Below are 20,936 nucleotides of genomic sequence, written 5' to 3' on the forward strand. Positions count from 1 at the left end.
CCTGGCGCGCCCCCCCCCGCCCCCGCCCGAGGCCGACTCATTTTCTCCAGAGTCCTAGCCGCCGCTGAGAACTTCTCGCCAATCAGAGCCCGGTGCCGCCAGGGGGCGCTGTCCGCGCGGCCAATCGGAAGGCGGCTGGGGAGGGGCTAGAGGGACAGGTGCCGGGCAGGGGGCGCTGGGGCCTGGAGTTCTCAGTGCTGGAGGCGAATCGGGAGTTGGGTACCAACTTGTGAAGGAGAGGTCCAAGAGCGGACTTGCTGGGATCCCCACCCCCCCCGGNGAGGCTCAGGATTCGGGGGGAGGAGCGCTAATCCTACAGTAGGCCCCAGGTCTGGCCCCTCTGAGGCCCCAGGCCCACTCGGCACCTTCCCCGAAGGATTTCCCCGTCTCAAGGCCCTGTGCGGCAGGGGTTCCGGGGCCACAAGCAAAAGCTTGTTCCTCGGAAGGCTGTAGTCTCTCTGTCCATCATAGGAGCCAGTCTCCGCCTCTGACCCACAGATTTGGCTTTCAGAGGGCTCCCAGAGAACAGTTCTCCTCCTTACACCCCGCTCACAGCTGCCCCTAGGGGGTACCAGACTCCCCTTCCCTACCCGAACCTTTAAAGATTCCCAACGGCACCCCTCCCACTGCCAGAATTGCAGACTCTCTCTATAGAGAATTCTAGTCCCCTGCTACCGTCAGGAGTCCCAAGCCTCAGCGGGCCTTAGGCCCCATCTGCACTCTCTTTAGGGAGTTCCAGGCTCTAAGCCTTGCTTAAGGCCTCCCACCCAGTAGGTCGCAAGCCCAGCCACATTAGTTCATTATAAACTCAAGGCCCCACCCTTTTAACCTAGAAGTTTGCCTGGCTTCTCTGCTCNCTCTGAGTTTCAGGCCACTGCCCTTCCCACGGCGAATTCCGGCGCTGCCCCCCATTTAGGATCCCAAGCCCCACCCCCTTCATGTTTGCCCCGCCTCCGGGGCTCCAGGCACCATCCCTCCAGGCGATTTGAGTCTTCTAGTTTCCAGGTCTGGATCGCTAGCTCCGCCCCCAGCGGATGACAGGCTCCACCCACACAGGATCCTAGGCCACCTTCCCTGACCAGAGGGCCCATCCTAGGCTGAGAACATCAACCGCTGCAGCTTTGTCCTCCTCCCCCACTCCTGCTCCTTCTTCCAGTGGAGGGGCGACCCCTTCACCCTCCCCCGTTGCAGTGAGGCACCGGCTAACTCACATAGCCCCAGTCACGCTGTTACTGCCACCTACAGCAATCCGCGCCTCCATCCCAGGCTGACACCCAGAAATCTGGGCCCACCCACCATCCAGGGGCACGCAGCCCCTTAGAGCAGTAACGATGACACTCACGGACATTCGTGGGCTGTCCTAGCCTGATGAAGGAGTGCCTGACTGCCCACTGAATGTGTTCTGTGTCCCTGTTTTTGGGAACCCCCCCACAATCCCTATTACCATGGCCCTGCAGGACAGCATGTCCTGGCCCCCTATACCCCCCTGCTGCCCTCCTCCTCACCTCCTACCCTGTGGCTGGAGCATTTGCTGGGGGCGCTGCTGAAATTTCTCCCTTCTGCCTGGGATCCGGGGCATCTTCAATGCTCGTTGCTAGGCAACAGCCTCTGGCTCACCACTACAACTTCCGGGGATGGCGTTGGCTTCCCATCCCCCCTGAGTTTGGAGTCCCCAGCTCCCAATCCTTCCCCATCAGTGCCACTCTCTCCCAGGATCGTTTCTATGTCATCCTTTGGATCCTGATCTGATCTCAACCCTTCAGAATCCCTGAGTTCTGGAGCTGTGGCATTCCAGAAGCTTCCTCCCATCATGTGCTCACACACAGGGTTTGATCTTTGGTATTAACAAACAGACACTCAAATCTCTTTAGTGTTCCAGATTTTCTGACATTCTCTCTCTCAGTTCTAGAATCACCAGCAATCCAGAAACACAAAGTGTTCCAGATCCCCTGGCAAGGAAAGACTATCTCAATATTCTAGATCTCTAAGCACTACAAGACATCTCATATTCTAGGTTCCCTGCCTTCCCAACCCTCCCCCACTATGTTCTAGACTCTCTAACATTCAAACATCCCCTAGGGTTCTGAATGCCCTGTCCTGTAACAATATTCCAGAGTGTGAGATAGATTCATAGGTATTGCAGAACACTCATGTTTTTGAATCATCTCTGTTCATGTTCTAGAGTCCCCGACAATCCAGAACGCCTTGCCATTATGGATTTCTTGGAATGCAAATAAACCCTCCAATGATCTAGAAAAGCTGACATTCCAGAACACTCTCATGCTCTAGATTTTCTAGTACTCCACATGGCTGTTTCCTGTAATTTTCAGCATTCCCAAATCTCTGTCATGCAAGATGTCCCTACTAGTGTAGAATCATAGGCATTCTAGAACACTCCTCTGTTCTAGAACCATTGACTTCCAGGTCCTTTTGTCGAGAAACTTCTGTGGTGTGGATTCTCCGAAATGCAGGGGAGAATCTTAATATTGTTCATCTACTAGCACTCTAGAATACCCCTGTGTTCTAGATTCCCTAACACTCTGGACCCTTCTCCACTATGTTACAGAAACTTTGGCATTCCAGAGCTAATTTCCCTAGTATATTCTAAGATCCCTGTTTTGGGGCACCTGGGTGGCTCAGTCGGTTAAGTGTCTGACTTCAGCTCAGGTCATGATCTCATGGTTTGTGGGTTCGAGCCCCGCGTTGGACTCTGTGCTGACAGCTAGCTCAGAGCCTGGAGCCTGTTTCAGCATCTGTGTCTCCCTCTCTCTTTCTGACCCTCCCCTGCTCATGCTGTCTCTCTCTCTCTCAGAAATAAATAAAATGTTAAAAAATGTTTTTAAAAAAATCCCTGTTTCCTAGTCTGCCCCACTTTCTCTCCTCTTCGTTGGCCCAAGGAAAAGATGCAGAAATCTTTCCTGAGAAGTTGCCATGGGAACAGGTATTATTTGGGGAAAAATCTCAAGGATATTATGCTGGAATGAGCTGAACCTGCCCCTCATAACCTCTCTGGCACGGGCAGGAAAGGGATGGAAGACTGGGCGGCCAGGGATGTGGGAAAGGTGTTTGTGATGGCGATGTTTAGGGTACAAACGTTCAGGATGTGGCCATCACAGAGCTGACATCTGCGTTTCTGTTGACCCGCAGCCAGTCACCCTTGCTTGTGGTAACAGAACCCTGATTCACCTTTCAGGAACTCCTCCCCTGATTTGTCAACCTCCTGGCCTGTGAGGTCACATGACCCCTGGAACAGTAGAAGGCCTCCATCACGCCGCCGGTCAGAGTGGCTGGCTCAGGGATGGCCGTCTGACTAAATTCAAGTCAATAAGAATCAGTCGTGTGATTCTTTGCTGTTGCAAGAAAAAAAAAAGTTGCTAAGGAGGTACCTGGAGTCATTTTGGCACCGAGAGGGGAAAACCTGAGTATGACGCATCGCAGAGGAAAGCAAAGCCATGGACGGAAAGGCATTCTGGACGAGTCTTTGAGTCCCTGGATCCAACTATGCCTGAAGCCAGATGTAAACCATTACATTCCGGTTCTTTGCTTAAACCGAGAGACAGATGTTCCTGAATCTACAGCCAGACATCTGGTTGGTCGTCACAGCTCTCCCACCCTTTCCCGGGGGGTCCCCAAATCCTCTAAGAATGTCGGCAAGGTGTTGGCAGTGAGAACTTTATTAGGGGAGGGTGACTTTGGCTCCAGAAAAGGGGGCCAAGTAACAATGACCACTGCAAGGAAGCCCCACCCCTGAACCCAGGGGGCTCTGATGGGAAGCAGGGAGACACCTCAGCCCCCACCCCGGCCCCGCCCCCAGGGATGTGGCCCTCCAAAGGCATCATGGCAGCTGTGTTCAGAAGGAAGTTTCATTGAGCTTCACCTTGGGGGGTGCAAGGGGAGCCCCGAGACCCGCGGAGGGCCGAGGTGCTGGTGTCGGGGGCCGTCGGGACTCTGGCCCGCTCCGCACCAGCTCTTGGCAGCGTTCCACGAAGCTGCCACCCCCACGGCGCCGGGCCTCAGCCTGTGGGGGGCTCGGGCTCCCGTGGTGGCTAGACAGGGAGGTGTTGCTGGAGGCTGAGTGGAGACTGGGGGCGGGGGCGGTGATGAGGGTCAGTGCGGGTCATCGTGGGCAGGGGGGCAGCCCCCCTACCCCCTGCCGCCATATCCTGCCCCTCCCCCATTGCACAGAAGGGAAAGCGGAGTTGGGGCTACCTGGTGAGAGAGGCGCGGGGGGAGGGGCTGGGGAGGGAGCCCCCCGAGGAAGCCAGGGGTGCTAGCTCACACTGCTCCAGCTGCTCCATCAGCTCTTCCTCAGTCAGCCCACCTGCTGGGGGGCAAGGGACTGGGGTCAGGGGGGCAAGACAGGGGTCACTGGGCAAAGGACAAAGGTCACGTGCAAGGATTGAGGTCAGGATAGGAGAAAAAAGGCAGAGGTGAGAGGGTAGGGGTCAGAAGCTAAGAGAGAGGGTGGAAAAGCAAGGGCAGGGTGGGGCTCAAAGGCAGAGGAAAGGGGTCAGAGGGCAAGGGCCTGGGGAGGGAGACAGTGGGGAAGGAGGCTTTNCTGGCCGAGGCCGTCCATGGCGGTGGTCAGGTCCCACATGGCCAGGCTGCCGTTGGCCTGGCCGGTGAGCAGGTAGCGCCGGGGCCGAGAGCCGAGCCGCCGGGAGCCCTCGCACTCGAGCACCGTGAAGGCGGTGGTGGGGGAGCCGTCCACCGAGCGCACCGAGCACACCCTGAGCCGGAAGGGAGAGCGGTCACCCTGGCCCCGATCCCTCTTCTCACCTGTACCCCCCTTCCCGGGCCACAGTCCCCACAATTAGGGCTTCAGTCACTGCCTCCCCAACACTGCCCCGGGCTTCTCCCCGCCCACGTACTCTTGGGGTGCTCCTGCCCAGATACCCCCACATGTCCCTGTGGGGATTCTCCCCCAAATCTGCTGCTCTCCCTGGTTCCCGACTCAGGGAAGGCTTGTCGTCCTGGGGGGGCCTCCTTCCCCTCCCATTATCAGCCTCCTCCCCCCCCACCCCCACCCCATCCCTTCAGCCTCCGGCCTCTCTCTCAGGGCCCCCTCCTCCCCTCCCATGCGCTGGAGCACTGCCCCTGCCGGCTCCTGTCCGTCCCTCCTCCCCGCCTCCTCCCCGGGCTCCTCTCCCACCCGCAGTTCAGCCCCCACGGTGGCCACGGCTCCCCAGCATGCCCAGGCCCATCTCGGCTCCCCTGTGCCCCTCTGTGGCCTGTTCTGGGGTACCGGCCCCCATACCACGCGCACCTCACTGGCCATCCTGTTTGGCCATTCCCAGCCTTCGCCCCTGCTGTTCCTTCAGCCTGGCACACCCCTGCGCCTCCTTTCTTCTGCTCAGTCCTGTCTATTTCCAAGGTCCACAAAAACCCTCACGGGCCCCCTCCCCAGGCTGGAGCAAGCACCTGCTCTGGGCTCCTACAGCAGCCTGTNCGTCACACCTTGGGTTCTTCCAGCCCCCAAACGTAGGGCCAGGCCTCGTGCCTCCTCCCAGCCTTTGCTCCTTCAAGCATCCCTTGGCTGGGACCCCCTTTCGGCCTCCATAACCCAGCTGGTGTCCTGCCCTCTCCCCTGACCACCCTCCCCCCGTTTGATGGTGTGGTCCTCACCGCTGGCCCGTGGATGACAGACGCACAAAGAGCTGGCTGGCAGCCGGTACCACCTTCTGAATGAACACTTGCTGGTCATCCCGCTCACCGTACGGGCCTGGGCCAGGATGGCGGGGGGCAGGGGGCTTAGTGGTGTCAGGGCCAGCGGGGCTCCTTGGGACTCCAGACCCCAAGGCTCTGCCCCCTTCCCCACAGATTAGCCCCCTCCCAGGACTAGGTCCCCATCCCCAGGTCTGGAATTGGGCGGGGCCAGAGAGGGTTGAGGGAGCTTAGGGCTGCGGGGTGGGGGTCCTGGCCCCGGTGGCAGTCGGCGGGAATCAACAGGGTAACAGAATTCAATGGGGGCAGCTGGGAGTAAATGGGGGTTGACAGGGGTCAAGTGGCCGCCAGGTCAACTGGGTGGGTCAGGAGAGGAGCTAGTGGAGGCCCATGGGGGTGGGGCGGGGTGCCCAGGGCGAGGGGCCAGGGGCTAGGAGGCACCAATGTCATTGCCAGCACTGCAGCCACCATGCCCGTCGGCCGACTCCAGTGCCAGGATCTTGAAGGAAGCGAGTGGGGTGGAGCCGGGCTGGGTAGAGATCATGCCCCGGAAGCGAGTCACAGACCACGTGCGCACGTGGTTGTTGTCGGCACAGACTGCGGGGGCGGGGGGCGAGGGCAACGGCAGGTCAGGCAGGCAGTGTCCCCCGCGCTGCCCAACCTTCCCGAACCCCAGGATGACCCCTGTTGAAGGTGTCAGGATTTGGGCCCCTCTGGATTCTTCCCTTCCAGAGAATTCGCTCTTCCCCAGAACTCCCCAGAACTCCTGTCGGTTCTGCCTCTAAAACTGTTCCTGTGGGGGCGCCTGGGGGGCTCAGTCGGTTAAGCGTCCGACTCTGGCTCAGGTCATGATCTTGTGGTTTGTGAGTTCGAGCCCCACGTCCGGCTCTGTGCTGACAGCTCAGAGCCTGGAGCCTATTTCAGATTCTGTGTCTCCCTCTCTCTCTGCCCCTCTGCTGCTCATGCTGTCTGTATCTCTCTCTCAGAAATAAATAAAAAAAAAACATTTAAAAAGATAAATAAAACTGTTCCCAAGCCTGATCTTCCCTAATTCTGTCACTGTCCCCACCCTGGTCCTGTCCATCGTCATCTCCCGCCTGGACCTTGGCAGCAGCCTCCTCACGGGGCTCTTGTTCCTATCCTGCCCCGACGCACAGCCAGAGGGACCCTGTGAGTACCTGGGTCAGGTCATGGCCCTCCTCTGCTCACAGCCCTCCTTCCCATGACACCTACCCAGTCAAGGCCAAGGACATAGTCATCTTCCTGGTTTACAAGGTCCTGCTGTCTCTCTCACCCACTCTGCTTCCTCAGACACATCGATTCAATCAATCACCCTCCTGGCTCAGAGTCTTTGCAATGCCTGTTCCCTCTGATAGAACGCTTGTCCCCACCGAGCTGCACTGCTTATTCCCTTGGTTTGGCTCAAAGCTCCTTCCTCAGCTGCTCACACAGCTTTGTTTTTATTCATCGTCTTCATCATTGCTTGTTTCTGACTTATATTCTGATTTATTTATTTGTCATCTGCCATCCCCTAAAGATCATCAGCTCCCCAAGGGCGGGGACTTGGCCTGTCTTGTCCATCAGTCTCCCCTGGGCCTGGCACACAGTAGGTGCTCAATCAGTGTTCGCTGAATTAATGAATTGCTCACTGTTGCTCGGATGGATCCCCTTATACTATTCTCTCACTTCTACAAGTACCGTCCTGGGTTAGAATTCCCTCCCCCTGGAGGCCCCACCCCCTGGTTTCACGGTCCCCTCAGGGCCATGGAGTGCGGGGAGATGGGCACTTGGGGCAGCCCGGTGAGGCCCACCTGAGATGAGGTGCTTCTCCGAGAGCATGATCTTGGTGACAGGGCTGCGGTGCACGGTGAAGGTCTGGAAGAGCTGGGGCCCGGAGCCCACGGTCTCGGGGTGCTGCACAATGACCCGCACGCCCCCTGAGCTGGTGCCGTAGGCGATCTCGATCCAGTTCCCACTGTCACCTGGTGAGGGGCCGAGGACGAAGAGAGTGACAGGGTCACAGGGAGGGAGAAACCAAGGCAGAGAGAAAGAGGACACAGACAGCCAGAAAGCAAGGAGAGAGGGCCAGACAGAGAGAACAAGGCAGTGAGATGTGAGAAAGGGAGAGACAGAGGGAGAGATCAGAGAAAGGGAGCAGCAGGGACAGAAAATAAGGCAGAGAGAGAAAGAGCTAATAAGAGAGAGGAGTGCCTGGGTGGCTCAGTCAGTTCATGAGCTCATGGTTCGTGGGTTCGAGCCCCGTGTAAGGCTCTGTGCTGACAGCTAGCTCAGAGCCTGGAGCCTGTTTCAGATTCTGTATCTCCCTCTCTCTCTGGCCCTCCCCTGCTCACGCTGTCTCTTTCTCTTTCTCTCAGAAATAAGTAAAACATTAAAACAATTTTTTAAATAAATAAATAAGAGAGAGAGGACAAACATAGAAAAATAGAGGGGCACCTGGCTGGCTCAGAAGAGTGTGCAACTCTTGATCTCGGGGTCACGAGTTCAAGGCTCACTTTGGGTGTAGAGATTACTTAGATAAATTAAAACCTAAAATTTTTAAGTTCATTCATTCATTCATTTTGAATGCTAGCAGGAAAGGAACAGAGAAGGTGGGAAAGAGAATCCCAAGCAGAGCCCAACGTGATGCGGGGCTCAATCTCACAACCTGTGAGATCATGACCTGAGCTGAAACCAAGAGTCAGATGCCTAACTGACGGAGCCACCCAGCTGCCCCAATAAATGAAAACTTTAAAAAGAAAAGAAAAAAACAGAAACAGGGAGGCAGATGGAGCCAAGGAACTGGATCACAGAGAGGGATATAATGACAGACGCGGAGGGAGATGGAATTAGAGGGAAAAGCTGAAAAGCACAGAGACATACAGATCGAAGGCAAGACAAGAAAATGCAGCCCGGTGTCTGAGGGACGCCCCCCCCCCAACTTTCCAGACGGGAAAAATTATTTTGCAATTGCCAGAAGCTTAATGGCCCATCTTAAGGGATGTGGGCAGGTAAAATGTGGTCTTCGGATTTTGTGCAGCAGCTCAAAGCAATGGGTTAGGCTTGTGGACAGCAAAATGGACGGACATTAAACCTATGGCGGGGCGGACAGAAGTTAAGGGGACAACTGACATATATACCCGTTTCCGCAGATTCAAAGCCTGCCCACAACACCCATTTCGTAAGGACACACACAAATGACGAGATATACGTTAAACGTGATTGCATGGTGGCCTGGGGCAGGGAGGGGGATGGGGAAGAAGGGAATAAATACATGAAAGCAGCAAAGGGCCTTCCGGGGAAGAAAAGACGACACGTGTGAAGTTAGGTGGGTTATTAGTTTACTACTGCCGGGGTACAATGCACTGTGAGCCCTCCCTCACACCGTACACACCAGGTAAGTTGAAAAGCAGCACAGACCTGTGTTTAAGAGTGAAAACTACAGTTTCTAGGAGAAAACACAGGGGAAATTTTCTTTCACAACCCGGGAGTAGGCAAGGACATCTTAGGATGCAGAAAGCACTAACCATTAAAAACAAAAGAAAAAAAGAAAAAATAAATTAAAAACCAGCCATTAGGTTAGGTTGGGAAAGTCAGACACAAAAGGCCACGCGTTGTTACGGTCCCGTTTATACGAAAGGTCCAGAGTAAGTAGATGCACAGAGGCGGAAAGGAGATTAGGTTTCCAGGGCTTGTCGGGAGGGAGAACGGGGTATGACTGCTAACAGAGTTCAGGGTCCCTTTTTGGGGTGATAAAGATCATGGCCTGGGACTAGGTAGTAGTGATGATTGTACAACCTCGTGAATCTACTAAAAATCACTGAATTGTTGCCTCAGAATGGAGAATGTTATGGTATGTGAGTTACATCTCAAGAAAGACAAACAAGGGGCGCCCGGGTGGCTCAGTTGAGCATCTAACTCTCGATTTCAGCTCAGGTCGTGATCTCATGGTCGTGGGTTTGAGCCCCGCATCCGGCTCTGTGCTGAAAGCTCCGAGCCTGGAGCCTGCTTTGGATTCTGTGTCTCCCTCTCTCTCTCTCTGTCCCTTGCCGGCTCGCTTTCTGTCTCTCTCTCTCAAAAATAAACATTAAGAAATTAAAAAACAAAACAAAACAACAACCTCTCTTTCTCTCCCTGTGCCCGTGCCCTGCCTGAGTACGCATGCTCTTTCTCTCTCTAATACAATTTTATTTATTTTATTATTTTTTTTGAGAGAGAGAGAGAGACAGAGCGCAAGCTGGGGAGGGGCAGAGAGAGAAGGAGACAGAATCCGAAGCAGGCTCCAGGCTCTGAGTTGTCAGCACAGAGCCCGATGTGAGGCTCGAACGCACAAGATCATGACCTGAGCCAAAGTCGGCCGCTTAACCAACTGAGCCCAGGCGCCCCTTCTAGTACAGTTCTTTAAAAGTAAACAATAATTAAAAAGAAAACCTTAGCCTATTTTTCTGCATTTAAAGCCAAGAAACCAAATTTAAAAAACTGTCCCAGGGGCACCTGGGTGGCTTAGTCAGTTAAGCGTCCGACTTTCGCTTAGGTCATGATCTCGCGGTTCGTGGGTTTGGGCCCCGCGTCGGGCTCTGTGCTGACTGCCAGCTCAGAGCCTGGAGCCTGTTTCAGTCTGTGACTCCCTCNTTGTTTTATGGGCGTGCAAGCATCATGTCCTCATTGCAGATGTGGAAAAGAAATGCAAAGATGAACTACTAGTGGCCAATTCTGCCCCTGGTTGGAGAGAGCGGCCACAGCGCAGCCCCCGGGAACTGTGCTTATATACCAGTGGGGCCCAGTGTTTGCTGAATGACTAAATGAGAGTTGAATCTTTTCTCCTCCCAGTAAATCTCACGGGGTCATGCTACATAGTGGTGGGGAGGTGGCTGTGGGCTGGGGGCTGCTGGCCAGGGATGGGGGGCAGGGGCGAGGGAGGNTACTGGTCTTGGGGGTGAGGTAGACGCTGAGGGCAGTGACTCCATCCTCTGCCGGGTCCCGGTAGAGCTCACTGACAAGAAGGTCATTGTCCTTCATGCGCAGGGGAAACTTCTGCACGTCTGGGGCGGGCGGGGGAGAGCAGCGTGGGCTCGTTCAAGGCGCTCAGCCTCCCGCCCCCCCCTTCCCACTTCCCGGGGAGGTTCTCAGGCACATGGGGCGCCCACTGCTCACCCACATAGTAGATGGAGCCATTGGCACAGCCCAAGAGGAGGAAGGAGCCCGCCGCGTCGTAGCTGGTGATGGGCTGCACGTCCTGGACCTGGGGGCAGGCAGGACAGGCTGGGGCTGGGGCGTCCTCCCCGCCCCCGCCTCCACGGCACCCCTCAGGGCATCCCCCCAACTCCAGAACCCACCCGGGGTTTCTGGGCCCCCTTCTCTCCAGCCTCACCTGCTCTAGGTCTATCTCCATCTGTGCCTCTGTCTCTGGAAGTCTCTGGGTCAGCGCCTCCGTCCTCTGGCCTCTCATTGACCCCATATTTCTAGCTTTTTCTATTTACCTCTGTCGGTCTCTGCCTCCCTTGAGCGCCACCGTCTTCCAGTCCTGGCTTCACGCTGCCCACCCTCCCCTCTCTCCATCACCTCTTTCTGACCTCCTCTGTTTCTTTTTGTCTGTTTCCCTCCCTCTATCTCTGTCTCTCTCTCCTTTCTCTGCTTTTCTGTCTCTCTTTCCCAAACACGCTCGACAGGAGAAAGCAATACCATAGGTGTATTTTTCTTTACGTTTTGGACATGGCTTAGGAGGGGGCAGAGGGAACGACAGACGTTTACCGTCTGTCTCTGGGTGTCTGCCTCCTACGGCATCTTTACTCACCTGCTCCCCCCACATCCAGTGCCTGGAGAAGCCTCTCTTCTTGGCAAACCCAATATCTTCCCTGTGGGCTCAGCGGCCCCTCTTCCAGAGAGGCCTCCCCGACTCCTCCTCCTCAGGCCTTTGTCACCCCAGCACCCCCACCAGGATCTGGCCCGCTGCTGCTGGGGTCTCTAGCTCTCTCCAGCTCGGGAGGGGCAGAAAGGAACCCCCCCTGGGTCTGCGCAGCCCGGACCCCCGGGAAAGGGGCAGCCAGCCTCTGACCTGCCAGTGCTTGGTGACGGCATTCCACACCCCGATGCGCCCCGTGTGGCTCGTGGCGATGAGCTGGTTCCCAACGAAGAATAAGGCTTCCACGGGCACCCCCAGATGGAAGACTCCTGCAGAGGGCAAGGAGCACTCAGCCGGGACCCCACTTCATGGGGGGAGAAGGGAGGAGGGCTGGGGGAGAGGCCGGTTGCGCAGCGGCCCAGTCCAGGAAGAACTCAAGGGCCAGAGGATTCGGTTGGGCCATGGAATCTTTATAGGCTAGAGGATTCTAGCAGGAATTACAGGATTACACAGGCCAGACTCCTGACAGGTGTGGGACTCCAACATGGTTGAGGTTTTCAATTAGGCACACAGAGGGGTGCCTGGGTGGCTCAGTCGGTTGAGCGTCCGGCTTCAGCTCAGGTCATGATCTCACATCGTGAGTTTGAGCAGTTCGAGCCCTGTGTCAGGCTCTGTGCTGACAGCTCAGAGCCTGGAGCCTGCTTCAGATTCTGTCTCCCTCTCTCTCTGCCCCTCCCCTGTTCATGCTCTGTCTCTTTCTCTCAAAAATAAATAAAACATTAAAAAACAATAATAAGGCAAACAGAGATGTCTAATGGAAACATAGACTCTAGCAGGCTCTGGGATTCCCCTGGCATGGAGATCTCACAGGGCAGGGGATTCGGACAGAGGGGAGAATCAGATGTGGGTGGGTTCTTCTACAAGCCAAGGAATTCGAACTGGATACAGAATTCTAAAGGGTTGGAGCATCTTAATAATGCAAAGAATCCCTATGGGTGTAAGAGCTTATAGAGTGGGCCATTCTTACAGGCCAGCAAATTCCAACCGGATAGAGAATTCTGAGAGAGAACAGGTTGAAGCGTAATTCTAAAGGGCAGAAGGTTCCGGAAAAGTCCTGCTGCCATACCGATCTCGGAGCCACCGCCTTCTGCCTGCAGAGCCCACAGCAGGATCTCGCTGCCGGTAGCCACTGCCGCCATCTTGTCGTGTTCACCCAAAGCCCCACCGAGCGCCCGGGCTGTGAGTGCCAGTCGCTCAATGGGCCAGTCCAGGCGGGGACTGGAAAACACCAGCTGCCAGCCGGAGGCTTCTTTCAGCCTGGAGAATTGGGGGATATCATCAGAGCCCCCGCTGTAAGCCCTCCCCATCAACAGGGCTTGCGCGTCTGGCCACCCCCCGCCTCCCCCAGCACCTATAGCAGACGAGAAACTGGGTATAGGCCACAGCGATCCAGTTGTGATGTCCACACACCAGGCGCACCATCCCCGGCTCCTCTGGTAGCCCTTGGGGGGAAGAGCAGGGATCAGGGCTGGGTCGCAGGGGCCCCAGTCCCCCAGGAGACAGAAACATACCCGATGGGGAGGGAGGAGCTCTCTCATCCAGCATTCGGCCCAGCAGCCCCGCATTGCCCAGGTTGGGGGGCATCGTGTTGCTCCGTCGGACGGGGGTTGGGCGTCCCCCCGACTGCTGGGGCCCCGCCAGGCTGTGGCGGCTCCTCCGTTTTGCTGGGAACACTGCGGGGGTGGGGGGGGAGATAAGGAGCAGAGGGACAAGAACTGTGATAACTGCCTTGTAGCCGGCACTTCAAATACGCCGGATACTGAGTTCCCCACACGAGGGCAGAGGCTCGGGCGGAAAGATTTTCGGTGGTGTGAGCACGGGCCACACATCAATGACACTGAGTCACACAGCAGGTTACTGCCTTTTCCGGTCTTTTGAGCACATCTCAGAGGACGAATCAGTTTGGTGCTGCCTTCTCAGTATTTGCCAATCTGCTGTTTTAAGAGATGGAAGCTGAAGGCCGCCTGCGTGGCTCAGGTCATGATCTCACAGTCTGTGAGTTCAAGCCCCGCAGTGGGCTTGCCGTTGTCAGAGCAGAGCCCCCTTGGGATCTTCTGGGCCCCGCCCATCTCTGTCCCTCTCTGGCTCCTACTTGAGCGCTCTCTCTCTCAAAAACAAATAAAATATTTTAAAAATTAAAAAAAAGAAAGAAATGGAAGCCGATTTGTTTGGCAGGCAGTAGCCTCATAATTGTTATTTCAAGGTTTTATTTTCACATTTATTTATTTATGGTATAAATGCAGTGATAGAAAGCTTCTATTTTTTAAGGTTTATTTATTTGTTTGTTTGTTTGTTTATTTGAGAGAGAGAACAGAAGTGGGGGAGGAATGCAGGGAGGGAGAAAGAGAGAGAATCCCAAGCAGGCTCCACACTGTCAGCCCAGAGCTCGACGTGGGGCTCAAACCTACAAACCGCAAGATCATGACATGAGCCAAAGTTGGATACTCAACTGACTGAGGCAGGTATCCCTTAAAGCTTCTATTTAAAGTGATTTTTTTATGGGGTGCCTGGCTGGCTCAGTCGGAAGAGTATGTGACTCATATACATGTGTGTGTATATGTTATATCTATATATATACCATACATATACACAACATATATCTATATGTAAATGTTTATTTTAATTATTTTTTGACAGAGAGAGAGCAAGCAGGGGAGGGGCAGAGAGAGAGGGGGACAGAGGATCCAAAGCAGGCTCCATACTGATAGCAGCCAGACTGAATTGGGACTTGAACTCACAAACCATGACATCATGACCTGAGTTGAAATTAAAAGTCAGATGCTTAACCGACTGAGCCACCTAGGTGCCCCGAGTATGTGACTCTTGATCTTGGGGTTGTGAGTTTGAGCTCCCTGCTGGGTACAGAGATTATTTAAATCAATAACTAAACTGAAAAAATAAATAAATAAATAAATAAAGACTTAAAAAAAAAAAAGCACAGTAAAACTAAGTTGAGAAAACAAAAGCACCGATCTTCATATTTGGCAAACTTCATGAAGGTAGGTCTGGACATACTGAACTTCCCCATTTTGTTCCTTCTACCAATCAGCAAAGCCTAGTGGACTACAGTTCCCAGCAGCCACCGAGGCATATCTTCCATGGCTAGCAGGGTGGCTGATCTAAGGTCCCATGGAGATTATGGTCAATAACTCTCCTTTAATGTTTCTGCCTCCATGCACAGGACCTCAGTTCTTCCTGAGCTTCCTCAAGGGAGATCAGTCGTGGACTACAACCCCCATCAGACTCCAAGGCATATTTCTGAGCCTCAGGGGACTGGAAATGCTCCTTCCTACTTCCTTTCCAAGCTTTAGTCAAGTCTCTGATATAAGACTACAACTCCCATAGTGTCTCAGGGCTCACAGCAAGGGCTGTGACTTTATGGGAAATGTAGTCTTTTTTTTTTTTTTTTAGATTTTTTTTTTAAATGTTTTTATTTATTTCTAGGAGAGAGAGAGACACAGCGTGAGGAGGGGAGGGTCAGAGAGAGAGGGAGTCACAGACTGAAACAGGCTCCAGGCTCTGAGCTGGCAGTCAGCACAGAGCCCGACGCGGGTCTCGAACCCATGAACCGCGAGATCATGACCTAAGCGAAAGTCGGATGCTTAACCGACTAAGCCACCCAGGCGCCCCGGGAAATGTAGTCTTTAGTCCACCCTCCCTCCCCTCCATCCCTTAGCTGTGCCCACCTGGTGGAGGCAGGTAACCGTTGAAGAGAACGTTTCCACACGAAGATCGGTCCAACTCCTCCCGCAGCTGCAGGCGTCGAACTGAAGCACAATAACTCGATGGCTGGGACTTGGGGGGTACTGAGGCAGACCCTATCCCCCTCCCCAATCTCATTCTCCACCCCATCCCCCAGATTTAGGACCACATCCGGTGCTCTTGGCTCTAAGCCAAACTTCTTTCAAGAGAGGGGAAGAAGGGGCATCATGAGAACTGGAACTTGTTTTCTATGCAGTGAGGGTGCTCATGCGGTGAGGCCCGCACTTACCCAGAGGAGTGAGCCCATAGAACTGGGCTTCGTGGAGGAGGCTGGAACCATGGACACCCCTGGGTAGTAGAAGTGACTAGGGGTCAGAGTCTGGGAAATGGGAGTGGGTGGAGAATTCTAAGGAGAAGTTTTCAAAAACTGTACAGAGAATCCCAAGAGGTAGCGAATTTTGACTGGATCAAGAATCTAAGGAGTGATGATATATATGGGCAGTGAAAAGGTGTGTGTGTGTTGGGGGGAGGGGTGTTTGGGGTAAATTCTAAGCACACGATTTAACTATGATCAAGGAGCTTAAGTAAACATTCTGAAGGGAAGAAGGTGAAGACAGTGGGGTCCCTTTATTCCCATGCAAACCTGGGGTCCAACTCTTTGGTGCGCAGGAAGTTGAGGATGGGGGCGAAGACGGTGGGGTCCCTGTCGATGAAGATCTGCAGGAAGGGGGGCAGAGGATGGATGGGGCAAAACGCGGGGCTGAGTGGGGCTCCTGACCCTCCTCCTACCCGCTGCCCCATTTCAGCTCTTGCCCTACTCACAGCTCCAGTCTCATCTTTCAGTGTCGAGATGCGTCCGCTCAGAAGGCTGTAGGGAGGGGATGCAGAGCAGGTGTAAAGGGCAGGGTGTGTGTGTGTGCGCAGGGGGAAGGGGCTGGGGAAGGGGAGGCAATTAAGTCTCCCCATACCCTCTCTTCCTGCCCCCCACCACCCGACCCAAACTCGCTCTCCCGATCACCTGGAGAAGAAGGAGTCTGGGATCCAGGTGAGAGTCTGGCGAGAGGTACTGAACCTAGGCGGGTAAAGTGAGCGCACAGTAGGGGATAGGAGGAGGGAAGGAATGGAGCTCCTCACCCACCCCACCGCCCTTGCGGACGCCAGTCTGAGCACTCCCGCTATCAGCAGGGGGCGGAGCAATCCTTGATGGACAGGGATTCCCCCTGGGAGAGGCGGTACTCCCATCCCGTTCCCAGTCCCCGAGGTGGGGGCCTCAGGAATTTCCTGCACTCACCTCTTGCCTCCCACGTTCAGATGAATCACCTCCCCCGGAGGCCCCCGACCTGGGACCCCTTCTGCTGCAGGCGTCGCGGCTGCCATAGCCCCTGGGCGAGCCGGCCGGCCAGCACCCGCTTCCGGGTCTGCACTCGGGTCCCGCCCCCCACTGCCTGCTCATTGGCCTAGAGACTCCCAGAGCCGCGGGCAATTGGACACAGCGCTCACCGTCGCAGTTAAACTCTCTGCCTCCTTAAAGGGACCCACCTTTCCTGGGCTGGACGGGGCGTACCTCAAGTCTCTTTTGGGGAAGTTTAATTACAAGCGCTAGCAAAACATTCCTGTATCCCTCTGGTTCCCATTTTAAGCATGGAATCTGGGTGCTTCGTCGCGGATATGTGTTTAGACCCCGAAATTAGTCCACATCAAAGGGACACCCAAATGTTCCGTGCAGCCAGTCTCTCCCCGCACCGCTCCCCATTCCCCTCCCCCCGCACATCCTCTCAGGCGCAGCCCACGAAACGCGAACAAACCAGAATAGACCGTCAAAGCCAAAGTATTTATTATAGGTACATACAGTGTGCGCCTGCCACACCGCCCCACACCCTGGGCCCCAGCGGCTCCTCCAGGCGGCTATGGGGGCTGCCCACAACCCGGTTCCCCCACTCCCTAGGGAGGTGCTCCTGCCAGAAGCATGCAGGGGGGAGGGCTTCCCCTCGCCCCTCCCCTCACGCAGTGGCATTTACAGCTGGAGGGGGGAGGAGAGAGGAAGACAGTTTTGAGCTTTGACGCCCCTCCCATTAAAAGCCTTCGCGGATGCGGGGCGGGGGAGGAGGAGGTCGACGTTTTGCAAAAATAAACTAAGTCAGGAATTAACCGCATGGCTCTGAGACGGCGGAGTGCAGGGGCTAAGGCCCCTTCACTCCTCCTTCCCAGACAGAGATCAAGGCAGCATTGGAAGTGAGGTAAAGGCGGGGAGGAGGCGTCCCCTCCCCACCCCCTAGCACCCTGGATGGTCCAGGGGACCTCACCAGCGGCCCCGTGCCCATCCCTAGGGCGGAGAGGGCGGCAGGAATTATCGCCCCTACCACCCCAGCTTCTTGGGGCAGGATCTGGGGATCGGGGCAGGGGGCTTGGCTCAACTGGCCCCTTACCCGCCCCGCCCAAACTCAGTTATTGCATAAAAATAATGGAGCCCCAGCACCTGGGGTGGGGTGGCGAGCAGGAAGGGGCCGAGATATGGCTATAGGGGCAGCAATCCCCCCCACCACTTCCTGGAGTGCAGAAATCCCCTCCTTTCCAGTGCCCATCTTGGCGCATCCGCATTGTTGGTGGAACAAGAGGCTCCCGCCCCTGCGGAAGAGAAAGTGTCTTTGTGCCCACAGTGCGGAGAGAAGGGGCGGGGACGTGTGTCAGGCCCAGGGGGTGGGAAGTCACTTCCGGCGCCCGCTGGCCCTGCGCTCCCCTGCCTCCCGCTTGGGATTGCCCTCGTCCGTGGAGGAGGTGGTGGGTAGTGTCTGCCCCCAGCGGGCGATCTCAGCGTGTTCTCCCACTGAAGCGGCCACAGCCTCCAGCCAGCCGTTCATCTCCTCCTGGGGAGAGAAACAGGGCACAGAGTCCGGATTTGGAAGAAGGCAGACTGAGTAATAGATGAACCTGGAATCGGACTGGCATCTGAACTTGCGTTTTCCAGTCTATTAGAAGGGGTAATAACGATGCAAATCGTCACATAGCACTTCATACGTGCCAGCCTCTGTTGTGAGTGCTTCTGTGGAGTAATTCACTTAATCCTATGGAACTGGAGTATATCTAACTGCCACTATAAACAACAACATAAACAATGATAACTCGGCGACATTTATAGAGCACTGACCTTTACCAGGCCAGGTAAGTGCTCTGTTTGTATCAACTTAATTCTCACAAGAACCCTAGAATGGAAAACTATTTTTATCTCCGTTTTAAAAGTAAATTGGCATGGAGAGAATACAGGCCTACCCCAGAGCGGCTGGTAAGAATGAATGAGATGAAGAGCATGATTTTTGACATCTCTAAACCACCTCCATGCCTGCTCCTTGCCACGCCTTAGTCCCAAGGTTCACTCTCGCCCACCTCCTCCCCTCCCCACAGGCCGGCTGGGGGCCAGCCTTGTGCCCTCCCATGCCCTCCCTGTCTGGTTGCCTCCTGGGCTCCACACCTCCTCTCTCCCTCTCCCCAATCTACCCTGCACATTGTTGCCAAAGGATCTTTCTTACATATCACTGTAACCTCTACCCCCAGTCTTGCTCAAACTCTACCATGGCTGCCCAATGCCCTTAGGACAAACTTCAACCTCCTTCAAATGGCCCACCGGCTCTGTGAGATCCAGCTCCTGGGAACCTCTCTGGGATCCTTCCTCCTTGAACCCTCCACCAACACAGTTAATGCTTTGGATTTCTGTGCCTCTGGTTCTTTGCACATGCTCTTTTCTCTGCCGGTATCACCCCATTTTAGCTAAACTCCCATCCTTTATCTTTCCAGGGGTGCCTCAGGGGCCAAGGCAAGGAGGCTGGACTTTGCCCTGGGGCTTCCAGACAGCCCTCCAGATCCCTGCCTCCCCTCCCCCCCTCCTTAGGTTAGGAACTTCCTCTGGGCTCTCATTGTCAGTGGGCTTTTCCATTCATAGCCTGGTGACTCTGGCCTGTGTTTCTGGCTCGCAGTTGTATCACTCTGGGCCAGGAACCAGCCAGCCAGGTAGCTCCTGAGGTCCAGATAGGGGAGAGAAAGGACCAGATCTCACCTCATCTTTAGCCTGGAGCAAAAACTCGCTGCCATCCTGGGTCCTGTAGGAGGGGACACAGAACTTGGAGAATCTGGGGCAGGGGCCCGGCCCACCCATCCACCAACTATCCTCCAGGGAAGCAGGGTATTGCTGGGGGTGGGTGGGAGGGAGTTGGGCCTTGGATCCCTCCCCCTTGCCCATTGGGGGGCTCACTGGAGCTTGAAGACGTGCTTCTTTTTCTTGTAGTCACTAGCCACCTCGCTGGTGGCCTTGTGCAGGCTGAGCAGTGGCTCCCCGCCGTGTGTGCCCCCAGACGCCGGACCCTTGGCGTCCTTGTAGAAGCCCAGCTCCCCCTTGCTGAGCACGCAGTACAGGCTCACCCAAGACCTGGGGTGACGATATGGGGCTCAAGGCAGAGTCACAGCACTCTGCCTGGGAACTCTTCATTAATACCTTTCATGGCTGAAAACTCCTGAGCCTTCCTTCTTCTGGGCCTCTGCCCTAGTTGGGCCATATGTCTGGGGTGCTCTTCCTTATGGATGTTCCTGAGCTGAGATTCTAAGACTCTCAGTTCCAAGCCTTATGCTGACCCCTGCTGGGCTTGCCCTTCCATATCCCCTCCCATACTGAAATTCCTGAAGGCAAGACTAAGCTGTCTTCTCCATAAGCCTTTGCTTAGGCATGTACCTTGCTACTCCTCCACCCACCGTGGAATCCCCTGAAAGGAGATCTATGCGTCTAGAGTCTGGGATGAGGAATTCCTATCTCCCTATTCAGCCAACGCCTCAACGGAGGAGGAAGTCTCTCGAGTGAAATACACAGAAAGTGCCTCTTTATTCCCACCTCAGCCTCACCACAAGGAAGAAAGACTGTCTCAGGGCAAAATCTCAACCTGTTTTGCCCATTGCACATCTTGGACATAGGCCTCACTTGGCTCCGTATCCTGCGCCTCCCTTTTTTGGCTCCACCTCTCCCCAGATTCTGCCTCCCAGTAGGACAAAAAATGGGTTGGACAAACATGAGCTGGCCTCCAAGAGTAAGTCGCTATTTAGACACCTGTATTTGCCCCCTACCTTAGACCTCAGAGCTTGGGATCTGCCCCTTTTCAGACCTCTCCGCCCACCCCAACAACAATGTGAAACTTTGAGGGTGGATCCACCCCGTTCATTGGTTGGATGAGCAAGCCATTGGAACCCTGTAGACTAGAACCCAAATCCAATTTGCTGTTAGCTCTATATAGTTAACTCCTGAGTTGGTTGCTATGAGTTGGGTGGCAATTTATTTACACTTAAAAACATTTTATTCCTTTCCGGTCCAGCTCCCACCTAAGTCCCACCCCCCCGGTCACCGGACTAAACCTTCAGTTTAGTTGCCGCTGCTCTGGTTCTAAGATTCGAGTCCTTGTANACTTATTGGACACTCTGAGCTTGGGACCCGCCTTCCAAAACCCCGCCCACGCGCTCACCGGTTGGACGACTTGCGGTTAGCGTCGAGCTCGCGCTTGCGCAGCAGGAAGCCCTCGTGCTGCACTGTGTGAGTGGGCGGTGGCGGAGGCGCGGGGGCGGAGCCGCCCTGGGCCGGGGCGGAGCGCGAGCGCCGGCTTCCCCCTCCCTCACCACCCTCTCTGGGCCGCGGCCGCCG

At 55.3% G+C, this 20,936-nt stretch overlaps 3 protein-coding genes across 3 annotated transcripts in view; all 3 read right to left on the bottom strand.

Annotated features, from left to right (window-relative positions):
* LTBP4 (latent transforming growth factor beta binding protein 4) overlaps positions 1–1,261 on the bottom strand; it is a 28,114-nt gene extending 26,853 nt beyond the window's left edge. The window contains exons 1-2 of the mRNA XM_077773616.1: positions 1,244–1,261; positions 38–146 (exon numbers count right to left, since the gene is read on the bottom strand). Coding sequence (XP_077629742.1) covers positions 38–146; positions 1,244–1,261 — 127 coding nt within the window. The remainder of the gene's footprint in view (positions 1–37; positions 147–1,243) is intronic.
* Positions 1,262–3,658: 2,397 nt separating this feature from the next.
* Positions 3,659–16,676, bottom strand: SHKBP1 (SH3KBP1 binding protein 1). Its single transcript, XM_077773671.1, has 18 exons — positions 16,557–16,676; positions 16,284–16,337; positions 16,088–16,133; positions 15,909–15,982; positions 15,555–15,613; positions 15,250–15,330; positions 13,075–13,236; positions 12,915–13,005; positions 12,630–12,820; positions 11,717–11,832; positions 10,816–10,903; positions 10,587–10,703; positions 7,476–7,646; positions 6,106–6,261; positions 5,626–5,722; positions 4,540–4,730; positions 4,210–4,339; positions 3,659–4,082 (listed from the first exon to the last, which is right to left on the bottom strand). Exons 1-18 carry the CDS (start codon positions 16,640–16,642, stop codon positions 3,851–3,853), a joined length of 2,142 nt encoding a protein of 713 aa, XP_077629797.1. The 5' UTR covers positions 16,643–16,676; the 3' UTR covers positions 3,659–3,850.
* A 406-nt stretch (positions 16,677–17,082) lies between these two features.
* The window catches only part of SPTBN4 (spectrin beta, non-erythrocytic 4), a 74,373-nt gene continuing 70,519 nt past the window's right edge, over positions 17,083–20,936 (bottom strand). Inside the window, 4 exon segments of the mRNA XM_077773617.1 lie at positions 17,083–18,129; positions 19,314–19,356; positions 19,509–19,682; positions 20,761–20,934. Of these exon segments, the coding sequence (XP_077629743.1) occupies positions 17,971–18,129; positions 19,314–19,356; positions 19,509–19,682; positions 20,761–20,934 (550 nt within the window). The 3' untranslated portion in view covers positions 17,083–17,970.

The sequence above is a fragment of the Crocuta crocuta genome, unplaced genomic scaffold (genome assembly GCF_008692635.1).
Source record: "Crocuta crocuta isolate KB4526 unplaced genomic scaffold, BGI_CrCroc_1.0 scaffold267, whole genome shotgun sequence".
In the NCBI taxonomy this organism is placed as follows: Eukaryota; Metazoa; Chordata; class Mammalia; order Carnivora; family Hyaenidae; genus Crocuta; species Crocuta crocuta.